At 35.9% G+C, this 26,016-nt stretch overlaps 1 protein-coding gene across 3 annotated transcripts in view; it reads right to left on the bottom strand.

Moving 5' to 3' along the window:
* Window positions 1-7,480: 7,480 nt before the first annotated feature.
* Window positions 7,481-26,016, bottom strand: part of LOC114535003 — a 30,342-nt gene continuing 11,806 nt past the window's right edge. Inside the window, exons 1-13 of one of the 3 annotated variants that reach the window (XM_028556380.1) lie at window positions 22,617-23,153; window positions 19,916-20,419; window positions 17,316-17,621; window positions 15,359-15,673; window positions 14,759-15,063; window positions 14,527-14,668; window positions 14,151-14,456; window positions 13,223-13,513; window positions 12,360-12,435; window positions 11,754-12,051; window positions 10,460-10,514; window positions 9,037-9,061; window positions 7,481-8,503 (exon numbers count right to left, since the gene is read on the bottom strand). In XM_028556380.1, the coding sequence (XP_028412181.1) occupies window positions 8,470-8,503; window positions 9,037-9,061; window positions 10,460-10,514; window positions 11,754-12,051; window positions 12,360-12,435; window positions 13,223-13,513; window positions 14,151-14,456; window positions 14,527-14,668; window positions 14,759-15,063; window positions 15,359-15,673; window positions 17,316-17,621; window positions 19,916-20,419; window positions 22,617-22,674 (2,715 nt within the window). In that variant the 5' untranslated portion in view covers window positions 22,675-23,153 and the 3' untranslated portion in view covers window positions 7,481-8,469. Of the gene's footprint in view, window positions 8,504-9,036; window positions 9,062-10,459; window positions 10,515-11,753; window positions 12,052-12,359; window positions 12,436-13,222; window positions 13,514-14,150; window positions 14,457-14,526; window positions 14,669-14,758; window positions 15,064-15,358; window positions 15,674-17,315; window positions 17,622-19,915; window positions 20,420-20,625; window positions 20,826-22,616; window positions 23,154-26,016 lie in introns of those variants that run through there. The other 2 variants (XM_028556382.1, XM_028556381.1) reach the window with 2 other exon arrangements.

Below are 26,016 nucleotides of genomic sequence, written 5' to 3'. Positions count from 1 at the left end.
CGCAACACCATCATCGAGTAAACCGAGCACCGAGGCACTCGGGAAGTGCGATTATGTTACTCGCAAACTAAAAGTCTGCCAGAGTCCTCCCGAAAAGCCAAGTCCGACAGAAACATCTAAGCTAAACCCTCGAACTACAACTCATCCCTCACATTCTCCTTTTTTTTGGGGACTTCCTCTACCATACCGGGACAAACGTGGGAAGCTACACTAAATGCCTCGGTACCGGATAAAGTTACGAATGAAATAGAAAGAAAAGAGCCAAATCCAAGTCAGAATTACAAGCCGTGTTCATGGAAACCGGCAAACTAAAACCGAAAGAACGTGCAGAGGACCACAAAATTCTAAAAATGATTTTAATAACTTAATTTACCTCACACAAAGTTTTGTGGCACAATCTTCAACCTCAACACAAACCTCTATTCAAGTATCGTGTAACTTTGTTCCCCGAATAATGCTCTCAAACACGATGTCCCTAGTACCTAAATTGGTAGAAATACAAGAGTTTCTATTACGAAAAAGCATTGATATTGGTCTCATTACGGAGACTTGGCTCAACGACAGAATTAGTGACTCTATCGTACATATTGATAGTTATATTATTTTCGGGAAAGATAGACTAACTAAACAACATGGAGGAGTTTGCATCTATCTTAGGGATGATTTCATGTACGAATTACTTGAGAATCTGAACTACTCATCAAAGGTTGAAGATCTAAAAGGAAAAAACCCCAAACAGTGGTGGAAGGAGATCAATAGGCTGAGTGGAGCGAAAAAAACAGACCCAGGTAACCTTCTAAATAAACTGCATGGAATTTCTAAATTACAAGATATGCCAAGTAGGGACATTGCGAACAAATTAAATGCTGCTTTCTTGGAACCCCTCCAAGCTTTCCGTTTACTTGACCCTACCACTGAACGCGTATCTTTGGAAAACGATCCCGACATCCTAGAACTCCCTGTTTATCGAGTTTATAAGTCTCTGACTCGTTTAAACAAACATAAATCTTGTGGTCCTGATGGCATCCCAAATTGGTTTATAAAAGAATATGCTGAGATTTTAGCCGAACCTGTCACTTACATTCTGAATGCTTCATTTAAAGAGCAAAATATCCCAAGCAACTGGAAAATCGCAGATGTAATTCCTATTCCTAAAGTTAAGAAGGTCAGCGACCCTCAAAAAGAGCTCCGACCTATCTCTCTCACCGCGTCAATATCTAAGATAGCTGAAGATTTTGTTGTGACTGATTACATTAAACCATCTGTAATCAGATCTCTCGACCCAAACCAATATGGAACTATACCTGGCTCGTCCACAACTATAGCTCTAATTAGCATGCTCTATAAATGGCTGAATGACACCGATGGTACTGGTGCCACTGTTCGAGCGATGTTTTTTGACTTTCGTAAAGCCTTCGATCTTATCGATCATTCCTTGCTTATAACCAAACTAAAACAATTAAATATCCCGAACAGTATTTTAAATTGGATAATAAGCTTCATCACCGGCAGATCACAGAGAGTGAAGATAGGATGTGACTGTTTCTCAGATTGGGGCCTAGTGAGGTCAGGGGTCCCCCAAGGAACAAAGTTGGGCCCTTGGCTATTCCTAATTATGATAAACGATATATATACATATATATATAATATATATATATATATATTATATATATATATATATATATATATATATATATATATATACTGAACAAGACGCCTACTAGGCGTTATATGATCGCGTCGTTCACAGCGGCGTAGCCAGCCCAGCTATGCAAATTTTGTGTCGTAAATGTTCTTAATAATAAAAATGAACAATATACCGAACTATAGTCGCATGTTGAAAGCAGGAGAAACACAAAACAGCCCATTTCGAAACTGCTTGAAATCCTTTAGTGCAGGCTTACTCTGCTCGGCGTGTGTAGTTAGTTGTATGTGTAATGAGTGTAAAGATAAAGATAACACTTGCTAGCATTTTGATCGCTTTATTGATTCTACTTTACTGCTTCGAAGTTCGAAAGTGAAACGAAATATGCCCAAAGTGAATACAACACGTGATATAACTAGCAACTTACCTGTGCACAGGTTCGCAGCATGGCCCGCAGCTAGCGACGCTGGGGGTCGACCCGAGAGGAAAATAAAAAAAAAACCAAGCCGAAACTATAGATCGCTGTCGCTACGCGACGCGATCAATTATTACCTGCAAACTTCATACGTCATTGTAAAGCCAATAAAATTTACGATTTTACGCAACGAGAGTTACGTTTTCTAAATTTTTAAATATTTCAGTAACATGAGGTCTCAATGCAGTGTAGTATTACTAGCCCAATGCGACCCATATGCAAAGTTTCTCAAATTTATGTCCATGTGTGTCCGACCAGATGAGGCATAAATATACCTTAGAATTGTTACACTCGACTAACCCATACTTCGCAATAAAAACATACAATAATTCAAGACCAGGCCCAACAAAAAACTCAGTGAATTGATTGTTAACTAAATGTGATATTGCCTTTGCGATTGCTAGAATTCTATTTTGAACTTATCCACCGTTTAAGCTAAACGGGCTTGATACAACCGGCCCCAGATTTCATCTTGTGTCGAGATCTCTGATATATATTTTGAAACCTGGTAAAACCACAACTAACGTTGACTTCAAACATTGAGTTCAACACCAAGTACTTTAAATATAAACTAACGATATTTTACTGAAAAAACCAATTCAAAAAAAATTAACCATTGTCAATAATATCCATGCACCCACACAAACATATTAACACATGCCTTTTTAAGAGGAACGTTGACACTCGAAAATCTCACATGAGTAAACGATACTTGCTGATGATCCCAACACTTTCTAGTGCTCGATGATCAAATAATTTCATGTGAAATACTTTTCATTCAATATTTATCAGTAGTTTTTTAGATATTTCACTTTGAACTTAAATTATATGTTAATATTAGGTTATTGCTGCTCCAATATAAATATCAGCTGAAATGAACTTCTGAAGACAACATTGAGCTGGTGATAAATTTATGCAAGGAATTAAAACATAAAAACGATTCGAAGGCGCTTACCTATTATTATATACACAAGCGCAAGATATGAGGTATGCTGCAATTTCATTGGTTGGCTACTAGACAGATATTAGCTCATATCTGTCTAGTAGAGAAAGTAAACAAAATGGCTGAAAGATTTGGGGAGTTTAGTGAAATAAAAATCCAAGCTTTAGTTGATAATAGCACACCAAAATGCACCGAAAGGGCGACAAAGTTTGTGTATATAATAAAACAGTTATTCTGCTCTCTTTCGTTGGCTATCAGCTCATATACGACTCGAGTTCGCAGAATAACTGTTAAATATCTGAGCCCTAACACAATTCACTTTTACTTCGTCTACAAATATAAAAGACAAATTTGCTGAAGCCAATCGGCTCATTATTGACAACCAACATGATATGCTATAATAAGACGAATAAAGGATATTTCGGATAATAAACTCAAGTCATGCATACAGAGTGTATCAAAAACACTATAATTTGCATAAGTTGATATCGCAGAGAGCATTTCAATATCCATGCGACTAAATATGCTTGTGATATTTGATGTATTTGACATTAGAATAACCACACAAAGTTCAATTACGGAATATCCAAGCATGGATTGTGTTCACGCACCCTTTACCGTTTGGATCAATTAGTGATAAATTACGCCAGTTGCAGTTTTCTAAAACACTCTACAGAACCAGTCTAATTGTGTTATTGTCTAATTTTCTTTGTTAATATTCCTTATTACTGATTTTGTCTTGTGTCGGCGAGATCTTCCTCATTGAAGCTAGGATCTTCCTCGTATGGAAGTGACCAGAGATTTTCTATTGTGCAGATCTACACTAAATGTGCTGTTCCAAAAATATTTGTGTAGTCCCAGAAACATAAATGTGCAGTTACCAATTGAATACAGGATTAGTGAAAAAAGCCTTTATGTGAATTTTAATCAATATCAGAATATCAGTAGCGGACCAAGGCAAGAACCCATGCAGAGAAACTCCATTCACTTAGCCCCGTTTATAGAACAAATATTTTGGTAAGGCACGCTCAATTTTTTCAAGGCAGGTCAAAAGAAATTGGGTCCGTAACTAAGCCTGTTTACGCGTTATTTTTCTTTTTAGACCTGAATACCACAAAATTTTAGAAAGCACCCAATAGAATATTTTTGGCGCCCATAACCACACCGCAGTTGCTATATAAGTCAGCAGATTAACAAAGCACAGATGCGCTTTAGTCATGTTACAGTTTCAAAACTCATTTCAAACTAATCCACTTACCTAGTTTCTCCTTCTTTTTCAGTTTTAAATCTTTCAGACAGCTTTGTTCTTGTGATGTAGAGAACAGACTATAAATTCTTAGTTGAAAGCCTCTGAGGAAGGAAAGGAGTCAATTTGACAGTGGAATAAACAGATTTAAAACTGGTGACACATAAACACGAAACTTGATGGTTGATACGGTCCTCTGATAAAACAATTTATAACTTGGTGCCAATTACTACCATAAATGACACCCTATGACCTAATCTCAGAGCCTTAACAACAATTCACTTTTACTACAGTTATAAAAGACAAATTTGCTGAAGCCAATCGGTTAATCATTGAAAACCAACATGATATGCTATAGTAAGACGAATAGAGGATATTTCGGAGCAAGATTTTGGATTTTATTCAAGGTTTTTGTAAACGTTTTAACATGACGCCAGAGCGCTGTGTCGTGTCTAGCATACCTCGCTGATAGCGAAGAAAAATGATTTATAATCTTCAAGAAAGAAACAAGAACGTACCTTTATAAATTATTGGAACCGATAATCCAACTACGTCGCCATAATCCAACGTGATTTAAGTCAGAAAAAAAAAACAAATAGACGCTACGAAATGTACACAAACCTAGCGAACAAGAATACACCAAACACTGAGACGATATCCTGCTGGTTATTTAATGAACTCAAGTCATGCATACAGGGTGTGTCTAAAACACTATAATTTGCATAAGTTGATATTGCAGAGAGCAATTCAATATCCGTGCGATTAATTATGCTTCTAATATTTGACGTATTTGACATTAAAATAAACCACACAAAGTTTAATTAAAGAATATCCAAGCATGGATTGTGTTCACCCACCCTTTGCCGTTTGGATCAATTAGTGATAAATTACGCCAGTTGCAGTTTTCTAAACCACTCTGCAGAACCAGTCTAATTGTGTTATAGTCTAATTTTCTTTGTTAATATTCCTTATTACTAATTTTGTTTTGTGTCGGCGAGATCTTCCTCATTGAAAGCTAGGGTCCTCTTCGTATGGAAGTGACCAGAGATTTTCTACCGTGCAGATCTTCACTAAGAGGCTGTTTACATGAGCCCGGTTACCCGAGATTCAACGAAGCGTGAGAGGACTTTGAGGTATTGAAATAAGTCTTTATGAAACCAAACAAGCACATGCTATTGTTGTGGTGATTATACGACTGCCAGGATCATGTTATCTGCTCATTTCAATACCTCAAAAGACGCTTCGTTGAACCTCGGGTAACCGGGCTCATGTAAACAGCCCCTAAATGTGCTGTTCCAAAGCTATTTGTTTAGTTCCAGAAACATAAATGTGCAGTTACCAATTGAATACAGGATTAGTAAAAAAAGCCTTTATGTGAAATTTAATCAATATCAGAATATCAGTAGAGAAACTCCAGTTACTTAGCCCCGTTTATAGAACAAAAATTTTTGGTACGACACGCTTAATTTTTTCAAGGCAGGCCAAAACAAATTAGCTCCGTAACTAAGCCTGTTTACGCATTATCTTTCTTTTTAGGCCTGAATACCACAAAAGTTTAGAAAGCACCCAATTGAATATTTTTAGCGCCCATAGCCACACCACAGTTACTATTTAAGTCAGCAGATTAACAAAGCTGACATGCATCAATTGAAGCAAATGGACATGATTTACTTGACAAAATAAAGGAAAAAAAACAACTTGTTAGATCATCTGGTAATCATGCCATAAAGCCTTCTAAAAAATTTATCGAATCTTTTTACTTCGTGTACTTCGAAAAAAAACGAATCTTTTTACTTCGTGTTATAGTGTCGGTATTTTTGCATTTTATAACTTGTTAAATGACTTCAGTACCTTAGGCTTCTATTAAAGCATTTGTTTTCGTATCCAACCAGAGCTTTTCCTGCTGTTCTTTCCCACCATTTTGCAGTAATTATTTTAACTGCGCATGATCAACTATAAAAATTGCTGATGAATTCAAAGAACATTCGAGGCCGACCCTCGCTCAAATCCGATTCAAAATTGCTGATGCAACTCAATATTTTCGGCACGGTGTCCATGCTTTGACAGGTCGAGAACATCTTTTAAAGCGGTCTCCGCACGGATAAAATTACTAGTCTGTGGACTTACTGTATATTATGTCGGTTTACAGGATAAAATTTAAAAGTGCCGTGCCATTTTCCGCCAGCGTGCAAAGAATTAAGTGTGCCTGGCCAAAAATGCTTGTCGTGTAAACGAGGCTTCACTTACTGCATGGTCATGGCCACCAATAAAGATATATGGCGGACTATCGGTGACATACGAGAACCAGTGAACTAGGCTTGAAGCCTGGTTTTCATAAGTCATCGACAAATGGCGAAGGATATTGCCAGAGATCACTGGAGAATAAAGTGCTGTGTTATTTTCCATAAATTTTCTTGATCATTGGTTATCAACAATACATCGCCAACTGTCGGTGGTTAAGAAGAAGGCCAGGTTTATAAGCCAGGTCGATGTTTATTGTTGGTGAATGCAGGAGAATAAAGGGCTTTCTTATTCTAAACAAAATTCGTCACCAGCCACCACCTATCATCGCTGACTGTCGGTGGTTAAGAAGAAGGCCAGGTTTATAAGCCAGGTCGATGTTTATTGTTGGTGAATGCAGGAGAATAAAGGGCTTTCTTATTTTAAACAAAATTCGTCACCAGCCACCACCTATCATCGCCGACTGTCGGTGACATATGAAAACGACGCTTATCGAAGCGACAGATGAAATTACACGTTCTGTCTTTCAGAAAACAAATTTACCTTGCATGTGTTATAGTAATGGTAATCCATATCCATGGAGATAAATTCAGCGGTTAATAATAATGAAGTGACGACATTCAATAAAAAATAAACGCATTGTTCAGAAGAAAGAAATTATATTCTGACAAACTCATTCCAGCGGAAAGAACTCCTCAGCAAGCCCAAAATGCAGGTAATCAAGTCATAGAGACTGAAATAATGATTCAGCTAATTTGTTCAACCAATCTGGCAACCCTGGTTCTTGTTGTAATTACCTCCAGGTAATATCACACCAGAAAACTTTTGCACTCATTGACTGCGCGTAATATAAGAACGTTAACAACCACAGATACAGAAAATTAGAAAATTCAACAACTGAGTGAGATATGTAATAAAATGGTTAACGGTTTACAAATGATTACAAATCTATACAAATTACAATAAATGCTGGCAACAGCATCTATGATTAAATATCAAGCAGATATGTACTTGTGTGCACCAGACACTTTCTAAGTCATAATATCCTATTTTAACACTTGATATTAGTTTGCTTACAGATCAATATAGTTGCGTGTTCGTTTATTAAAGACACCACGTTTTATTAGTTAACAAAACAAAGCTCTCCCATTCGTATGTCTTATACAGATATTTTATTCTCATAGAAAATATTCACAGCAGCTGGGTCTCCACTCGGGGAATTTATTCACGCTTTAGGCTACAAATATCTTCCTTCTCAGCTAAAAAACGAACGTTCCCTGTAATGTACATAGTTCTTGTAGTTCTATCAGGGGCATAACTAGAACGATAATTGGGTGGTGTTTATTCATATAATCAGTTCTGCCCAGTGAACTCTATACAACTGAAACGATAACTCCTGACAAATATCCCTATTCAGCTTGCAGCCAAAATAGTTTTTCTGAGTTTTGAGACGAAATACTTGATGCCAGACGTTGGGCTGTGTGTCAAATTAAAGCTATCGAGAAGTTATATTTGATGTAAAAAATTTCAAGACTACAACTGCAAAGGAAATATTAAAAAAAAAACAATTACCAACTGGGAAAAAACGGGAAAAAAATTGTATAATATTCCATCTTTATTTTAAAGAAGAAGGGATGTAACAAGAAGTATTAATCATAATGGGTAATGCGGGCTCAGATAGTAGAAATGTATAAAAGAGTTGTAATTTTATAAAATATTATTATTTAATCTACTGAACTGAGTGACTAAAATGATATGTGTAACAGGTGTGTCCGGGATTTACGCACCGAGGGAGGTTGAAAGTTTTAGTACAAGATTAAATTATTGTTATCTGAACAATCATACACTAAAGATTGAATCAAATAAGTTATTTGTTCTACTTATCTCCATTCGTTAAAATTCCTTCACTTTTGCTGTAGTTATTGCTGCCAGCGTGTTATTTTGTTTCTGGATCTATATATAAATCAATATTGCTATATTCAACATGGAAATAAATATTCATAAAGATTGCGCAAGGTTCAAGCCTGATTTTGAAGCAGAAGAGGAACTCTCTAAATTTATTTGTATTCGATTGTTTGCATTTCATACCTATTCCTTTTATACTGCAGGCTCGTGAAGACAAGCACTAGTTGGCGACTTTTTATCGACAAAACATGCAGCTGTTTAAACACCTTTGGTAAAATATTTTTGCAAATATGGTATATGTACAGGCAGATATCTGGATGATTTGTCGTTAATTTAGGTTAAAATTTCTTGCATCAAAATATGTGGGCCCTATATATGAGATTTTATATCCGAGAGTTAGAAAAAATTTCTTTGTATAAGAAAAAAATTATTATTATTATTATTATTATTATTATTATTATTATAATCTTCTGCATAAAAAGTTAATTTACGCGTTGTAGCCAATGTTGAGGATATACCGGAAAGATTTGTCGTTTGTCAATAATACTAATAGAAAGATAAATAATAGATCTTTTACTTACTCTATCTTAATTCTCATCTCTTTTCCTTGGTAATATAAAAACATAAAAATCGTTTTGTTTTGTGCTAAATTAAAAATGGACAGTAAAGGGGCTTAAATACTGTTTGGAAATGTTCGTTGTGCACTGTTTTCGTAGCATTAATTCTTCGTGTTCTTATGAATCATTACTACATGGCAGCGACGTAAGCTTTTCTGTCCGCTGTGGAATCGACGATTTCCCTGCGACGCTTAGAAGGTATCATTCGTTTTGCAATCATGTTAAAAAGTGCATTCTGAAGCTAGAAATTCGCATTATTTTTGTCCAAGTGAACAGGTCAGGATAAAACCTCATCCCAAGAACTCGCTATACTTGTTTCCAGCTTGTGGAAAAGAACAGGGAGTCTTTGGCAAGGTTGTTTTATGTGCTTCGGATTTTTATTTCACAAATGTCGTCATTGCTACATTTCTGACAAGTATGACACAAATTATTTTCTTACCAAACTTGTCATGTAAAACGAACAATACATGTACGTACGTCTACAGACGAACAATGTATGTATGTATGTACAAACACTATACTCACTATAATATAAGATGACACTCTAAGTATTTGGAAACAAGCATAATATGAGATTCATTTGTCTATAAAGGTCAATATTTTCAATGTGTATATTTGATTATTTATTCCATAACAACGCAATTTCTCCCTTGTGTATACGGGACATACAAGGCACAAGATACAAAAATCAACTGAAATCTGGCTTTTGCATTGCAAGTCTTACTTTTAGTATATCAAATAGCATTATACATGGATATTAAAGGTGGTGATTTTAATGCAATTATCAGGCCAACCTATGTTGAATGGCAAAAAGCGATACAATTTTCTTGTGATGAAATCCGTTTCCAAAGAGCTTCTATATTGTAGAAATGGTTTGTACATAGGACTTAGCCAAATGTAATTTGTTAAGGTGGCGGTCATTATTTTTTCATAGTAAAGAATAAAAAATCTGTTGTATGGTGATTCCTTACTATACCCAATTTATCCCTTTTTTATCTTTATTCCAAGAAATTATTTTCTTAAAACAAATATAGAGGAGTTTTTCTATTTTAAAAACTATTTGGGATTTTGAATATTAATTTTCTCATAATGAGAATATCCGAAATTAAGATAATCTTTCTTTTATCAAGAAATAATTTACTCCGTTGAAGAAAAATATTTCCAATTATAAGAACAAAATTTCTTGTGTCAAAATCTGTAAATCTGTTGGCTGAATAATTTCTTATTTTAAGAAATTACTTTCTAAACGAGATTTTATATCCTAGAGTTTGAAAAAACTTCTTTGTATAAGAAAATTTTCCTTGGCAGAAGAAAAAAGATAAGATACATTTTCTCCATGAGAGAATGACTTTTTGCTGTGGTATATTCAATGTAGAGGTATATATACCTGGATGATTTGTCGTTTGTGAAACAGGACTCCAGTCAGTCGAGTAATAATCACCCTGGAATAAAGAAGAGAAGAGGTTTGTAAACAGCCTGAGAGAATTGTAACAGAATTGTAACAAACTTAACGAGTCATCGCTTGTTTTTTTTAGCCAATCACATTTTAGCACGTGTCTTTAACTATCCAAGAGCATTTCTTTAATCCTATAGATCATGAGATCTATAGGATGAGAACATAAAGTGATCACTGAGCTATATTAAAATCCTGGAGGACTTATATTTATTCATCTTTGATTTTTGTTTACAGTATATTACTGTATCATTCTTATTTAACGAGTAAAAAACAAAGTTTTCGAAACCACTTCAGTGTTTGCTTGGCGACTGGCTAGCGAAAGAGCCGGCAAGAATTAATGCTGCAGCGCATTCTATAAATAAATAAACTAATAAATACTGTATGCCATATAATAAATCCCTTATTAACCGAATACGTTCTGTTCGTACTGGAAAAACATCAGACCTCGTTTTTTATGTACGGACCTCGCTATCGTTCGTTCCGTACTGTCAAGACCTCGGTCTCATATTTTTCTAGTACAGGTTGAGCAAGAAGCCACTTCCTCGTTCAATTTTTTGAACAGAAGAAAAAAAAACAAAAATGAGATGCAAAAATATTTCCGAAAAAATTTTTTCATCGAATCCAGGAGGGGGAGGGACCAACTTTTCACTTTTTATCGCGGTATGTCGGTGGAAACTGCCATGAGCAAAGGAACCAAGTGGCGTCGGCAAAGCTCAAAATCCGACATCTTTCTTACATCACTTTCTGGCCAAGAGCACGTCCTTCAGGAATTATAGTATAGCTCAGTGGTCGTGGCCACTTTTTTGTTCTTATTCCAAATGACGTCATACCGTGCATCCATAACTGAACACACAACGGTTCGATGATATCTGTTTGTCAAATACATCACCCTCCAATTAAACTTCTAGCTACGACCCTGGGTACCGTCAGAGCCGCAGCTAGACCTCTTAATTTTGGGAGGAGGGGTGTATATTGATATATTCATGTTTATAAACCGTAAGAACAATAGTGTACATAAGAAGCCGGGCATAAGACGAATATAATTTATAAATATATTCTTCGCCCCACAATCCGAAAAACTGTCTAGAGCAATGTACATTTCAGTTCTTCCTGTGAAATTCAACACCGGCCCAGAATTTCAGAGTCAGAAATAGAATTGCTAACTCCTTATCAAAAATATGTCTCGGCGAGACAGACTCGCGTGGGTTAAACAATATGTAAATACCTTGTCATTGATTATAATCCTTTGAAAAATACTGTAACGAGTGCCAGGCTCCAGCGGAGCATTAAAATATTCTTTGAAACCCGAAGAATAACTAGTTGAATCGCTTGTACTTCTGCCATCACCAAGTACAAACATGTTTTCCATAATATTGCTGGACGAGAATACTGCGGCGATATACGGTTGTGGATTGGTTGAGTTTTCAGCTTCGGCAAACATCACTAATTCATTGTTCTCGTAGCGGTCAGATGATAAAGGCTTCTCGTCGTCTTTCACTTTCCAAGTCACCACATAGAAACGCCTAATATTAATTCATACTTTGTATTTATTTACTGCATACATTGATGTGTGCTGGTTTAGGTCAGGGAGACAGCGACCTCACTACTCAGTAGGATTCAGAACTCACTTGCCGGCGAGAGCCACTAACATTGTTGACTCTTGCTTTCCTCCTGGACAAACAACAATATTTTGCACTTGCTTTGTTAAACCTTGTGCATGCAAGGCGATCGAACCACGATGGGAACCTTTTACGCGGAGTATCAGTCCCCAGGTGTTTTCCCCTCCCCCCCCCATTTTTCGCCGGTCATTCTCAATTGATCGAATACTTACTTGAACGTTATTGTAGGAATTTCCAAAGAAAAGGTAAGTGTATTTGGTGTTGCTCCAATCGCCTTCTTCACTGCTCCTATGACAACACGTTAAAATTTCTGTTAAGTAAAACCTGCCGAAGTCGCATTATGTTTTTAGAACAAGATATACAGTCTAGATAGCAACGATACGTCGATAGTTTGAACACTCATATTTAAGTTTTCGCGCTCTGCTTTCCCTGATATTTATGAAGGACTCTTGGTGCAAACAGGGAACGAAAGACATGGTCGTAGCCCTGATATATGAATATAATTTATACTCTCCCCCAATTAAGCTTCCAGCTACTGCCCTGGCGGCAGATTAGGTTTAAAATAAGACGACATGAGAAATAACTTTCCTAATTATCTTCAATATAACTTTTTCAACCGAAATTAAGTAATAAAGCTATTCATCCACTCCAACCACGATTCTGGGTTTCACACCTCGGGATATACAAATATTGTAACACGGCTTTCTTACTGACTGGGATTCTTCGTGCGTTTAATGTTCAGCTCAATTGTGATGTATATTTAGACGTGTGTAATATAGTTATTTATAGACATGATTGACATTATCTTAATTAGGGGACTTCGAGAGAGGAACAATAGAAAAGTGCGAGTATAACATTGTATGATATTCGGTTGAACAAAGAAATAAAATATAAGCAAACATTACAACGTGGCATTAAGATTTCAATATTTCTTTTTGTAATATTTACGTATGATCTAAAAATCTTTGGGGGATAGAACAGACGATGCCCGGCGAATGTGCGCCCAGGATTTCCGCACCGAGAGAGGATGAAAGTTTTACTATATAATGGTTGTTATGTGATTTGTTCTACTTACGTCCATTCGTAAAAATTCCTTTCCTATTGCTGTAGTTACCGCTTCCAACTTTGTTACTGGCCAGAACACTAAAATAATATTTTGTTGCTGGACTAAGATTCCCTAAAAGCCACTCTCTTTCACTTGTGATGAATGTATGAAAGCAAGATCCATTTTTTGAATGTGAAAGGCACGCAGTATAACTTGTAATGTTGCCATTTTGTTTATTTTTCTCCGGAGGATCCCAGACAAGAAGCAACGAAGATGCATTTCTTGATGTTGCTTTGATGTTCAATGGAGGACCACTTGGTGCTAAATGTTCAAAACAGCGATTTCTAGTTTGATTTTATGCAACTGGACTAAATCCTAGCAAGTGGCACTCTTCAATCAGTGGCGTAATTAGAACGATAATTGGGGAGGGTGGATTTATTCATGTATTCGGTGCAAGCAGCCTAGTGCCAGGCATTGTAAGCGCGCGTTGTTAATTATGCAGGGAAAGCCCACGCTGAGAGGCTAAGGACAAAATGTTGAGATTTCAAAAATTTTCCCTGATTTTGTCCCTGATGCAAATATTTTGAGAATAGTGTTGCTTAAGAAAAATTTTCTAGCCGCTATTTGAATTAAGAATTAAAAAAACATTTTGTGCCAGTCCTCTTTCCCGCGTTCAAACTGGTGACGTCACAACAATGCAAAACGCGTTAAAGAGGACTAGAGACTAGCCTGAAGTGCGAGGGTGGCGGTTACGGAATGGGTTCAAAGAGAAAATATTTCGTGCGCGTAACATGAAAAGGGTTTGTATCTTATTTACTCTAATGAAAACAATTTAATTATCATTTTGCAAAACATTATGAAACGTTCACATAATCGTTGACTTATTTCTAATCTAAAGTCATATACTCTATTTAACATCCATGCAGTACATAAAGGTTATTTATCATCCAATACATACCTTCTTCGGATGTTGAGAACAGAATAATTGCCTTTCTACCGTAACCATTGCGATTACCAGCAGAAACCGATATTTCATACGTAGTGAACGGAATAAGACTGTCTATTTCATATTTATGAACAGATTTATTCGTGGTGATATTTAGAATAGGCGAGTTATCTTTCGTGAGAATAATGAAAAATCGAGAAACACGTCGCTCCCATGAACCTCCATCATTAGGATTTTCAGGATCTAGCCAAGATACGTCAACACTTCGAGACGTGATGTTATTGGCTGTTAAATTTTCTGGTTTGAATGGAAGCACAGCTTGGGATAAAAGAACGAGATAAATTTTTAAAGGTGCAATACAAATAGTACACTCTGTGTAAAAACTTACCGTATCCACTAGTATCAACTCTCATGCATGGCTGACCAACATATGCTAAGGGAATAAATCGTAAAGCTCTTGTATCCAGGTAGAAAAAATACCGTTCAGCGTTAGCTGCATGATGGTAAGCATTTTTATTTCCTTGAAATATCTGCAGGAAAGAAAAAGGAAACAGGATTTTCTCGACAGGCTTGTATATATATAACATTACCTTATTGTTAGTAACAGTATTATTTCTCACCCTGGAGCTATACGCTTTCCAGCTGACCAAATCAGAAGTATGATTTAAGTTGTACGTGGCGACCCATTTTGGACTATTGCTATCACCATACGTTATCAAATGAAATAACCAATACAGCGTTCCCAGGTCCACCTGAAGATAATGCTTTGCATCCGAAACAGGAGCACACCAAGAACTTCCGCTAGATATTCTTGCATCGAAAGGATTGTGACCTTTCACAGAAGCAGAAGCAGAAAATGATGAATCGGGAAATCTTTTTTTATCTGTAGCTAACAATGGACTAAAGTTGTCCCAGAAGATATAATCTGAAAGGGGAACAAAGAATCTTAGTATTCCATATTTTAATTAACAATTGTATTAGTTGGGGCATTTTGTGGAGCCTTTGGCCCGTTTCAGAAGCCGAACATACATTTCATGTGCCGAAAAAATTTAAACAAAGACTTCAGGTTATTAATTAACATTAGGTTCGGCACATGAAAACTTCGTCGTCTGAAACAGAACTTTGTGTAATTGTATGTTCGTGACATGCATCTGTCAATGTTGGTTCATATTTTTTATTCTTTTTCCAACTCTATGTTAATTCAAAAGCATTCCTCTTACAATCATGAAAACTACATTCGATGTATGTTAGCTCGGAACAGGTCTGATTGGAAGCAACAATCAAACACTGGGATAAAGATTTTTCTTGATCACTACAGGTAAATGTTCCCGAAAAAACAGCATGTTTGGAATTCGCTGGGACAGACACATTAACAAATGAATTTAGATCGTCGTAACCAAGACTACGGCATAGCATATGCGCATCTGGGTACTTCTTTAAACTCTTCCAGCAAACATCCATTGTTCCACTGTCAGTGCTAATTTGGACAACACCTTTGAAAGGTAGATATGAATGTGATAAGGACACATCATGAACTACAAGAAAAAACCAAATAGAAAATTGGTGAGTATTAAGCCACGTACAGACGGGCAAGTTTTCCTTTACATGTTTTCCTTGCCAAGTTTTTTTTGACAAGGAGCCTTGTTCAAAAGCTAGTCATACCAGCAACTGAACTGGTCAAGAAAACTTGTCAAGGAAATCGTGCCCGTGCACGGGGCTTTATATGGACAATAACACCAAAAAATTCAGATCTTTACTTTAAAAGTACAGAACAGCTAATGTTAGGAAACGTAAAATACAAAAGTATTAAACGACATATAGCCCTAAGCAAACCGAAGAGAAATAAATCTTTAAAAATACTCCGATGCTAAAAAAGTGTCTACGAAATAAAGGACTAACATGCAGTGCTCAAGCAATGCCAAAGCAGCAACGAAAAAAAAATAGCCTCGCATAGACTCCAAAGCCGAAACAGATTAAAGTTTGAAAGGCGTAGTTGAATTAACATATACAACAGTTGGAAAATAGAGTACCCAGATCTAGTAGATTCAAAGAAAAGGATTTTTACTCTTTTTTGTCTTGTTCTTTTTAAAATATGAAGGAAAATACTTGTCTCATACAATAATTATACAGTGTGTATAAAAAAAATTCGAATCTAGCTAACTTTGAGAGGCTGCTGTGTATAAAATACTAAAGTAAACGATATAATTTTTATAAGCATGGCAACAAAGATTATACCGTTCTTATATCTTATGTCTTATGTCTTTTAAAAATTGTTGCTCGAAATCAAATTCTTCCGCCGAGGGGAATTCGAAATGAGACCGCCAGACAAAAGAAAATGCAAATTTAATTAAATCGACAAACTGTTATTAGCAAAATTTAGCTATGTAACATAAAATGTTTTTACAATAAATGTTGTTATCCGTGCTTAATGGATCGAGGCATTGTATTATTCAAACTTCTATCGTTGAACAATGAATAAGCAGAATTTTTGCGATAAATTTGCGGGGTTTTTTTCAGTAATATTTAGATTTTAAAGCCCTTTGGAACTAATTTTCAATAAAACAAACGTCCAGTTTCCATCGGCGGAGTTTTATGAACTTTTTTGTCGGACCAGTACTTCATTTTTCAACTAAATTACACGTACAACGTGAACGTGTCATTCGCAAGAGAAATAAATGAACTTAACAATGGTGAAAAAATTAACCAAATTTGTCAACTATGTTTTGCATTATTACACGCAAAATTTCGATTCGAGTTTTTTTATACACTAATGCAATCTCGATTGTGATTGGCTAAAAACCTACAGATAATTCTCAATGTCTTGCCACGTACACCACATTGAAAATTATCCGTAGCTGACGTAATTTTTGCCGCTATAGTTATTTGTCAATAATGGTGAAGGCTTCTTCTCTAAAAAGGGAATACATAATAAAACAATTATTGAATCAGTTTTCGCCACATATAATAATATAAATATAATATATAATATATATATATATATAAATATATATAAATATAATATATATATATAAATATATATATATATATATATATATATATAAATATATATATATAGTATCGCCTTTCATTTTTGGTTCCCCCATTTTTTGGGAGAACGAGGAGAGGAATTTTTACATAATTTGCTAAAAGCGTGTCATTGACAAAGGAAAAACTTACTACAAGGCCCTTTGAAGGTTTTCACAGTATCTGTACAATGATATTCAAAATAAAGATACGTTTTCAAACCAGGACATCCGCTACTTGAGAACAATGTTTCATCCACACGTATACTGCACTCATGTAGACCATCACATTGTTTCTTTACAAGACATGTCACATCCAGTTCACAACTGTAATCAGTTAAACTCAAACCACAAGTCTTTGTTGCAAGTAATCCACGGAAAGAGGCAATCTTGACCACCATGTACTGATTCCTAGGACAGTTTGCATTCTTCACCATATCACCATAGCACGTCACGGAACCTTTATTAAGGTATAGAAATGTTTCAAGGGCCGTAGAAAGACCGCTTCACCCGGCATAAGACGGATATATGAATATGCAGTCACTACCCCCCCCCCCAAATAATCTTCTAGCTACGGGTATGATTTTTTTTTTCATAAAATTCGACCGGAAAATTTATCTTTATTAAAACAATATATGCAAAGTAACTACTTGTTTTCACAAATCCTCTTTGTGCATGCTCAATAGACTGAAAAAAAGCGATACTACGCAGGTTTTTCCCCCGAGCCGTGCGTACTAATTCCGCTCGGATATTTACACCCACGATGTGCAAATGCGAAATCAAAGTCATCCGCCAATATGCAATGGACTTCACACCATGGACGGTCTTCTACGTTATGCGCATGCGCCAGTGTGAACTTACTAAGCTCTTGATTGGTCGAGTCAAAAAAAATTGTATTTTCAAACGTCAATGAATAACTGTCATTTCGCAAAATTTTGATGAAATTTATAAATTTATATTTTCATAAATATGGAATATATGTATTTTTAATTAAATTAGAGGGAAATTCGAATGTTGTCAGGACTTTTCACGATTTAACAAATGATAAGATCAAATTTTCGACGGAATTCACCGTGTATGATGAAGTTGGAAGATATTTATACACTTGATAATATTTCATCCGGCAAACCTTTAAAAAGTATTAAATTCTTTTGTGGTGAACACAACTTTAATATTCTCAAAAATATTTTCCTATAAATTTGAATGTGTTACGTGATATACGACATTATAATTTCATTTATAAACTCCGTTTTCATAATGACAAAAAGAAAAGAAAATCAAAAATATTCGCGTGCAAAAACCAGTCGAGGCGAAACATAAATTTCGGAAGTTGTATGAGACGTCTGATGTTATATCATAGGTAGCCCAATACTCGTGTTCCGCGCGCGTACACGCTGCTCAGTGATCAGCATATATTAATTTATCGTAAGGTTGGCAACTTTATCACCAATTATCAATAATATTTCAAATACATACATGTCAAACTTCGATAAAAACTGGAAAACTACCACAAAATACTGCAAAATTAATAAATATAAATGAACTTGAATATATTTTCTAAATTCTGACATAGTTTTTAGCTTCAAAATGGATTGGGAAATACGGAAATTTGTTAATTTAAAATAAAGTTTTTGAAAATACACTGTCGAAGTTTTCTTGTCGATGGGCGGGATCCAATTTACCCTACATTACGTCACCTTCGGAGATATCCGGAGTCAATCCTATTGGCTGCTCTCTCATAGGGCAATCTTCGGAAATTTTTCGACTTTTCAGCAGCCAATAGGATAAACAGGATTGACTCGGGATTTCTCCGAAGGTGACGTAATGTAGGGTAAATTGGATCCCGCCTATCGACAATAAAATTTCGACAATGTATTTTCAAAAACTTTATTTTAAATGAACAAATTTCTGAATTTCTCAATACAGTTTGAAGCTAAAAACTATGTCGGAATTTAGAAAATATATCCAAGTTCATTTATATTTATTAATTTTGCAGTATTTTGTGGTAGTTTTTCAGTTTTTATCGAAGTTTGACATGTATGTATGTGATATATTATTGATAATTGGTGATAAAGTTGCCAACGTTAGGATAAATTAATATATGCTGATCACTGCATGAGTAGCGTGTACGCGCGCGGAACACGAGTGTTGGGCTACCTATGGTTATATTTTATGGTAATTAATAATCAAAATAATTTACCATAACACTGATTATTAATGAGTAACTTAACTTCCAGAAAAGGTAAGAATCTTGTCGTATTTTTGCCATTTTTTTCACAAAAATTTGAGGGCAAACTTTGATTCCTTAAAAAGATACGGCCGTTGTGTTGGCCCCCCTTTCATGCACTTAACGATGTTTGTCCGTCTATATAGATATCATATACATGTCACAGGAAAATTGACATTTCCCTTTCAAAACATTGATCAGTTGAAGAAATATTACACTAGGTTCTGTAAAAGTCGATAAGTCTTTTTTGAAACCAATGATTTCTGAACTCAAAACGGCAGGACGGAAAATATTAATACCACGTCCACATGCCTAAATCTCGGGACACTAAGAAGCTTGCAGTGCCATCTGAGGTATCACCTGATGAGGAATTTCGCCAAAAATTCAAATAATGATCATATGTATCCACGCCGAACTCTGCAACATTGGTAGACGATTTTTTTTTGAACTGCTTTGAAAGTTTCTTTTAAGTTTCTTCATATCAAGCAAGCATTTTTAAGCAAGCAAATTTCAAGCAAAAGACCTACCAAGAATAAATCTTTGGTTCCAGGTGTCACAACTTGTACTCAACCCAACGTGTTGACTGATTCCGTATTTTCTGTGAAGTTGATTGTTATATTCATAGGATGCACACCAAGTTTCAAATAAACTCTTGCCATACCCTTTATAATAAACAGATAATGCTCCCCATGTTGTCTGGTTTATAGCACGATAGATTCCATTGTTGGGATTTTGAGCACAAGCAGCTGTGTCCAGGCTTACTGAGTCGACGTAAAGATAAAGCAAATCAAGATTAAAACCAGAACCAGACAAAGAACCACCGGCAAGACAGCCTTGTCTATTCAAATTCAACATGGCGCCATTTTCTCGAAACCGAAACTGAGCTGTCAGGTGAAGACAACTGTCGTCAGAAAGTGCCAGAAAGGATAAATTTCCCCAACTGCCGTTTGACTGTATAATACCTGTGTCATTGATACACATCGGAACTCCACTGTAACCATCCCAAAATCTTACGAAGAAACAAACAACACCTGCGAAAAGAGGAAAACGATGCAAAACTACAATGTGCTTTCTCAAAGTAATTAAACCTAAATGAAATCCCGTTCACACTACACCCAATACAGTGTGCCCCAAAAAGTACCCTTAACAAAAAAAGAGTTGCTAAAGCTGCACCATGATTTCTACTATGTTACCGGTGCTTTACCATGCACGCGGCAAAGGTTAATACAGAACTCACCCTTTTTTGGGTGGCCATGTGACAAAGTCCCAAAATTTTCGGAATGGTAAATACTATTCAACGGTGACTATTCTTTATTGAACGGTCGCCTTTATTATAAGCGGACGCGGTCAACCGGTCACCTTTTCCACGGTCCCAAATTCATCTTTTCCATGTTTTGAAACTTTATTGATCGGTTGAAAATATATACATGGCCACAAATGCAGGCTGGTAAGCGGTTAGGTGTGTGGGCTCATGCGGCTCGGTTTTCAGTTCATTATCTAGATCAGTGTCGCTCGATTCCAGAAAGATAATATGCCATATGGCGATTGTTTTTATTTTATCAACTAGCTACACCATTTAATTCAGATACAACCATAGGCAGCCCAGACTTTGACTTGCGCGTGTGATACTCGCGCGCGTGTCGCGCTTACGTTGTTTACTTCGTCTATATATTATGACAAGGTAGGAAAGAGTTTATCAAAATATGACAGATATACCTTCATAAATGTATGATTTTCTAAAAAATTACTTGAAGAAACGCCACAAAAACTACAACCTAATGATTACCGATGATTAAACTACATTATCCTGCAGTTTCCATGTTTTTAAACAACATCTAAAGCCTTCAAATTAGCGAAATAAAACAAGAATTCATACGGAATTTTGAGAAAACTATCCGAGGGTCACTCCGCCTAAGGAAACGTCATCTTTTTTGAGATATTAACTAAACGCTCATTGGCTTACCTGCAGAACCACGACCCGATTATAAACCCGATTATAAACAAACACAATATAAGAAATTAATATAGTAGATAGTGATATAAAAAATGACCCACTTATCGTTGCTGGCGACGCCACTTCGTTCGAATACTTAATATTGAAATATTGTTGAATATTTAATATATTTATTTTTGCATTGTATCATAGCAACAGCTAAAAGAAAATAATGGCGATCAAAAATCACTCTACGAAAATGATTTGGCGAACTTCATCGCGTTGAGGAACACATTTACGCGTCTTTTTAAGTTTCTAAAATGTGATGTAAATAAAGTTAGAGTCTTTGCGAACCAACCGGACGTGGTCATTTCACATTTGCCGTTGCCTGACTTTTCCTCAAATTTTCAGTTGTTAAAGATCGATAAAATTGATAATGTTTTGGACGTGGACGAACGTGCCTTCTCCGGCAATGAACCTTTCGCATAATAGACCAACTTACGATCAACGCAACTAAAGACCATACTTTTTCAAATTGGCGCGAAGTCACCCATGCTTGTCATGCAAATTGGCCTGCGTTTCTGGCCATGACCAAAAGAAGAAAATTGCGCAGAAAATCGCGACTAAAATTGCAAGTGTAAACGCGGGCATCAACCATCTTCCGAAGCGGTTTATTCCATCGTATTTGAGAGAGCTCTGAAACGAAAGTAAAATGTCGCCTCGCGCGTTTTACTTCGATGAAACAGGCTGCTATTTTGATGACACTCAAAAAAAAGATGTCATTGCACTACTTTAATGCTAGAATTGTCCGTGATCTCTAAGTAAAGGAGGTCGATATATTAGAATATTGCAATGTGTTTGCAGACAACAATGACGCAAGTCAATTAACAGACAAAGAATAAGGAGAAATTTCTAATTGGACTTTTTAACATCGGTAAGGATGGATTGTGTGCTAAATGTTGCATTTACATTATGAACAACATAACTTGCAAGTCGAAACGGACATAATAAGGGCGAGCAATTCACTTGCGCGCAAATGATATCATATGAGTTATTACACAATGCAAACTATCTTTCCGGACTAATTTAGCCAGATAATCGCATCTCTTTTAAAACACTTAAACCAGTCCGTTACCAGCACTACATTCAAAGATTACATTGAACAACCAAAGAATACAAATGTAATCTTTGACTACTTTCATAATTTAAAACCAGAGTAGCGATTAATGCGATGGATTGTATTCCTGGCTGTCTGGACGTGTTAACTTCATTTCAAACCAAGTTATGCAACTTACCTCGCAGAGAAAGAAAAGTAGCAAGCAACGTAACAAAGTGAAGACATCTTCGCAACATCTTCAATCGGAATTTGAAAGAAAATACCTTTTAATCCTGAGATAAATTTTAAGAATTCGTGAATGCGAGTGAATGCGGAAGCCGAGACGAAGATACTGGGAAATGCTTCGGTGGTTTTATTTCCGTGACATTTAACCCCTTAATCCGGTATACCTATATTGTTATTCGATATATAATATAATAAGCTCATCATTAGCATGATAAAGGGGATGTTAGGGGCAGAGTTACTGTCTTTAATTGTATTCTCTCTAGCGTAGGTTCGATTCCTGTCGGAGGACCTATAATTGACTCATTTTTCCATGAACTGATCTGCCTTCAATTTGAAGTTTCTATAGTTCCACTCGAAATAAAAGACCCTTTGAACCTCTGGAATTTACCTGATGAGGCAAGTGCCGTAAATCATAATTAATTGTACTGCAGTATTAAGATAGTAAAGTAAACAAAATGGCAGGAAGTTATTCGCATACAAATTAATAGCCCTGGAGGGAAAAAAGGCCAGAAAGGTGAACAAAATACTTTCAAAAGTACAAATAATGTATGCATACATCAAATTTATTTAGTAATTATTATTTTCAAATTATTTCCAAATACGATATACAAAGGCCAAAGCTTTTCAATTATCCAGTTTCAAAGTCTCTACCTTAACCAAGCATACCAAGATGGGTTTAAAATATGTTAGACAACCACTCACAATTAATGTAATTGAATAGCTTGAATACTAATGGGGATATGCAGGTCCAAACATGCTGTTAAAAATTATCTCCAAGACAAACGGGATTTGCCATATCATATGATTTTGGACAGAGGCAGAACAAATTTTAAAACACAGAAAAGTGGAGCGGTTTCTTAAACATCAAGTTTTAAACACAGACTGTTGCCATCAGGTTAAAGGGAAAACCCGCATAAGTGCTACTCCATGTGCAGAATCCAGACTCTTGCGCAACTACTAACCCCAGGGGATTGCATTGCTGCGGATTCAGGTAGACCATTAAATATGAATAGTTGTCACGGTAATTTTAACCGTTTTGCGATGACACAATTCAAGGGCGTAGCTTTAACGTATGAGGCGCCGATATGACGCGATATTCCCGTCAAAATTCTCATTAGCAAATATTCGTCACATTTCAATTAAATAAAAAGCAAAAAAATAGTGAATTGTTACTTGTGGTATGTTGAAAATGTTATACTATTTTAATATTCATTTTTTGTAAACTTACGTTCTGATTGGTCGATTTGTACTTAGTTAAGAGGAAATTAATGTAATTATATAGATGAATCCACACAGAAAAATACTAAACGAGCAAACCGGCTTGAGTTGTTTTAGTATTCAAAGGTAAGCATTTAAGTTTAAAAATGATATAAAGTCTTTACGAGTTTACTCAAAATGAATATTAAAAGCATTAAAGCACTCTTTTGTAATATAAGGGAAATTGTTGTTATATGCACCCAAGGGTTTCGTACGTGATGGACACATGGAAATGACAACACTTTGCACTTTGCACTATGCACAATGAACAATGAACAATGCACAATAACGCACTATAGTTTAGAGTATAAAATATCACGGGTCGCACTGGTTAAAAGAGAAGGTTAAGAGAGAAGGTTAAGAGAGAAGGTTGATGACTTGGTCTGGGGCACGACAACAAAATAAATATATAAGAAAAGAGAAGGAAATTGTATTGATATTATCTGAGCTGTCCCTCATACGGCCCCGACGATCCCGCGGATAGAATCATACAAAAAAGGGGTTGTTTTAACACTTTGTTTGTGCATTATCGGGTTTTACATGGACGAGTTCACAAACAAGGAACGAGAAGTTCAATACTGCACTCGGCTTTGCCTCGTGTAGTATTCAAAATCTCGTTCCTTATTGTGAACTCGTGCATGTAAAACCCGATAGTGCACTCACAGAGTGCATTAACCTTAAATATCCAATTGTTAACATGGAAATTAAATCAGTGAATATTTGGGATGATCAGTCAATTCTAAACAGTAAACCCAACTTTAAAAACAGTTTGTATGGTATTATCTGGCAATAAATGAAAGTTATTAATTGTTAACTGATTTCTCTGATTTTGTGAACATAGATAATCACAATTTTATTTTGCAATACAGCGATTCATTTTCCGGAGCATTTCGTATGAAAATGGTCTCCCATATGTAACCATTAAACGTCGAGACGATTAATGCTCAGTTTTTTGTCTTAAGGCGGATTTCCACTTACAGCGAAATCGTTCGCTAGCGAAATATTTGCATATTTTCTTTTGAATTTTAACAGCATAAATAAATTAGTGCGACTTGACTGTTCTTAATTCAAAAGAAAATATGCAAATATTTCGCTAGCGAACAATTTCGCTGTAAGTGGAAATCCGTCTTTAGAGACGCATAACTAACACTAGTTCGTCTAGACGGATAATGCGTCTTTATACTGAAGACGAATAATTAGTCCAAAAAAAGACGCATTATGCGTCTCTAGTGTGAAAACAGCCAATGTGTTTTAATATCAGTGGAGGAATAGAGAAGTTAAAGTGAAGCAAATAATGACAATAAACACAACTTTCACATTTTTGTTTGCTAAGGCTTTTCTTTATTGCCGCCAGTTCTTTAGAGGCTACACATATCGTATACGTTCTAATTAAAAATTCTGTGCGTGTGGTCGACGTGACGACGTTGAACGTTCTCGCAAGTCCCAAACCAATATGGCGAACGACTTTATAATGCATTTGTTTAGCTGCTGCCTTGCAGGCGTTAAGTCATTTGCAGCCCGGTTTTGCAAGTAATGTGTTTCTTATTTTAACTGAGAATATAAGGCAAAAAATAACGAACAGTACAGAAAGCCAGACATCGACCATTCCACAGTCGTAGCAGAGTTCAATTCAATCACGTCTTCAAGCGTGCTTTCAATGTGTCGAAGCATAAGGATTAAACACCCTGCATCAAAAAATGCTTTTTTACATCTCTGCCAGAAAGCTCTCGCATCTATGTCCACGCTGGCGTTGTCGGCAACAAAGAGGAATTTTGTTTTGAACTAATCGGAATATTTGTTTACATTTTTCAGGCAAAGCCAATCAGAATTACCTGAATTATAGCACTGAATGGAAGTGCTTCGCCAGTTAAAGGAGCAAGAGCAGGTTCAGTAGAAACGTGATAGATAGTGATAGACAAAATATGATAAACTAGAAGTAATCAAAGATTAGCAAGTGCGTTCGGTGGTCTTCTATAGATATCCTTGATGTGGATCTAAATCTTAAGGCAATGCGAATTAAAGTCAGCTGTGAATCTTCAAAGAAGTAATCAAGTAAACGCGGTTTGTTTACTTTATGAGCAAATAAAATTCCGGAT

The sequence above is a fragment of the Dendronephthya gigantea genome, unplaced genomic scaffold, assembly GCF_004324835.1.
Source record: "Dendronephthya gigantea isolate DGI-Jeju-01 unplaced genomic scaffold, DenGig_1.0 000109F, whole genome shotgun sequence".
NCBI lineage: Eukaryota > Metazoa > Cnidaria > Anthozoa > Malacalcyonacea > Nephtheidae > Dendronephthya > Dendronephthya gigantea.
The sequence above is the reverse complement of the archived record's forward strand: the minus strand, read 5'-3'. Positions and strand labels throughout refer to the sequence as shown.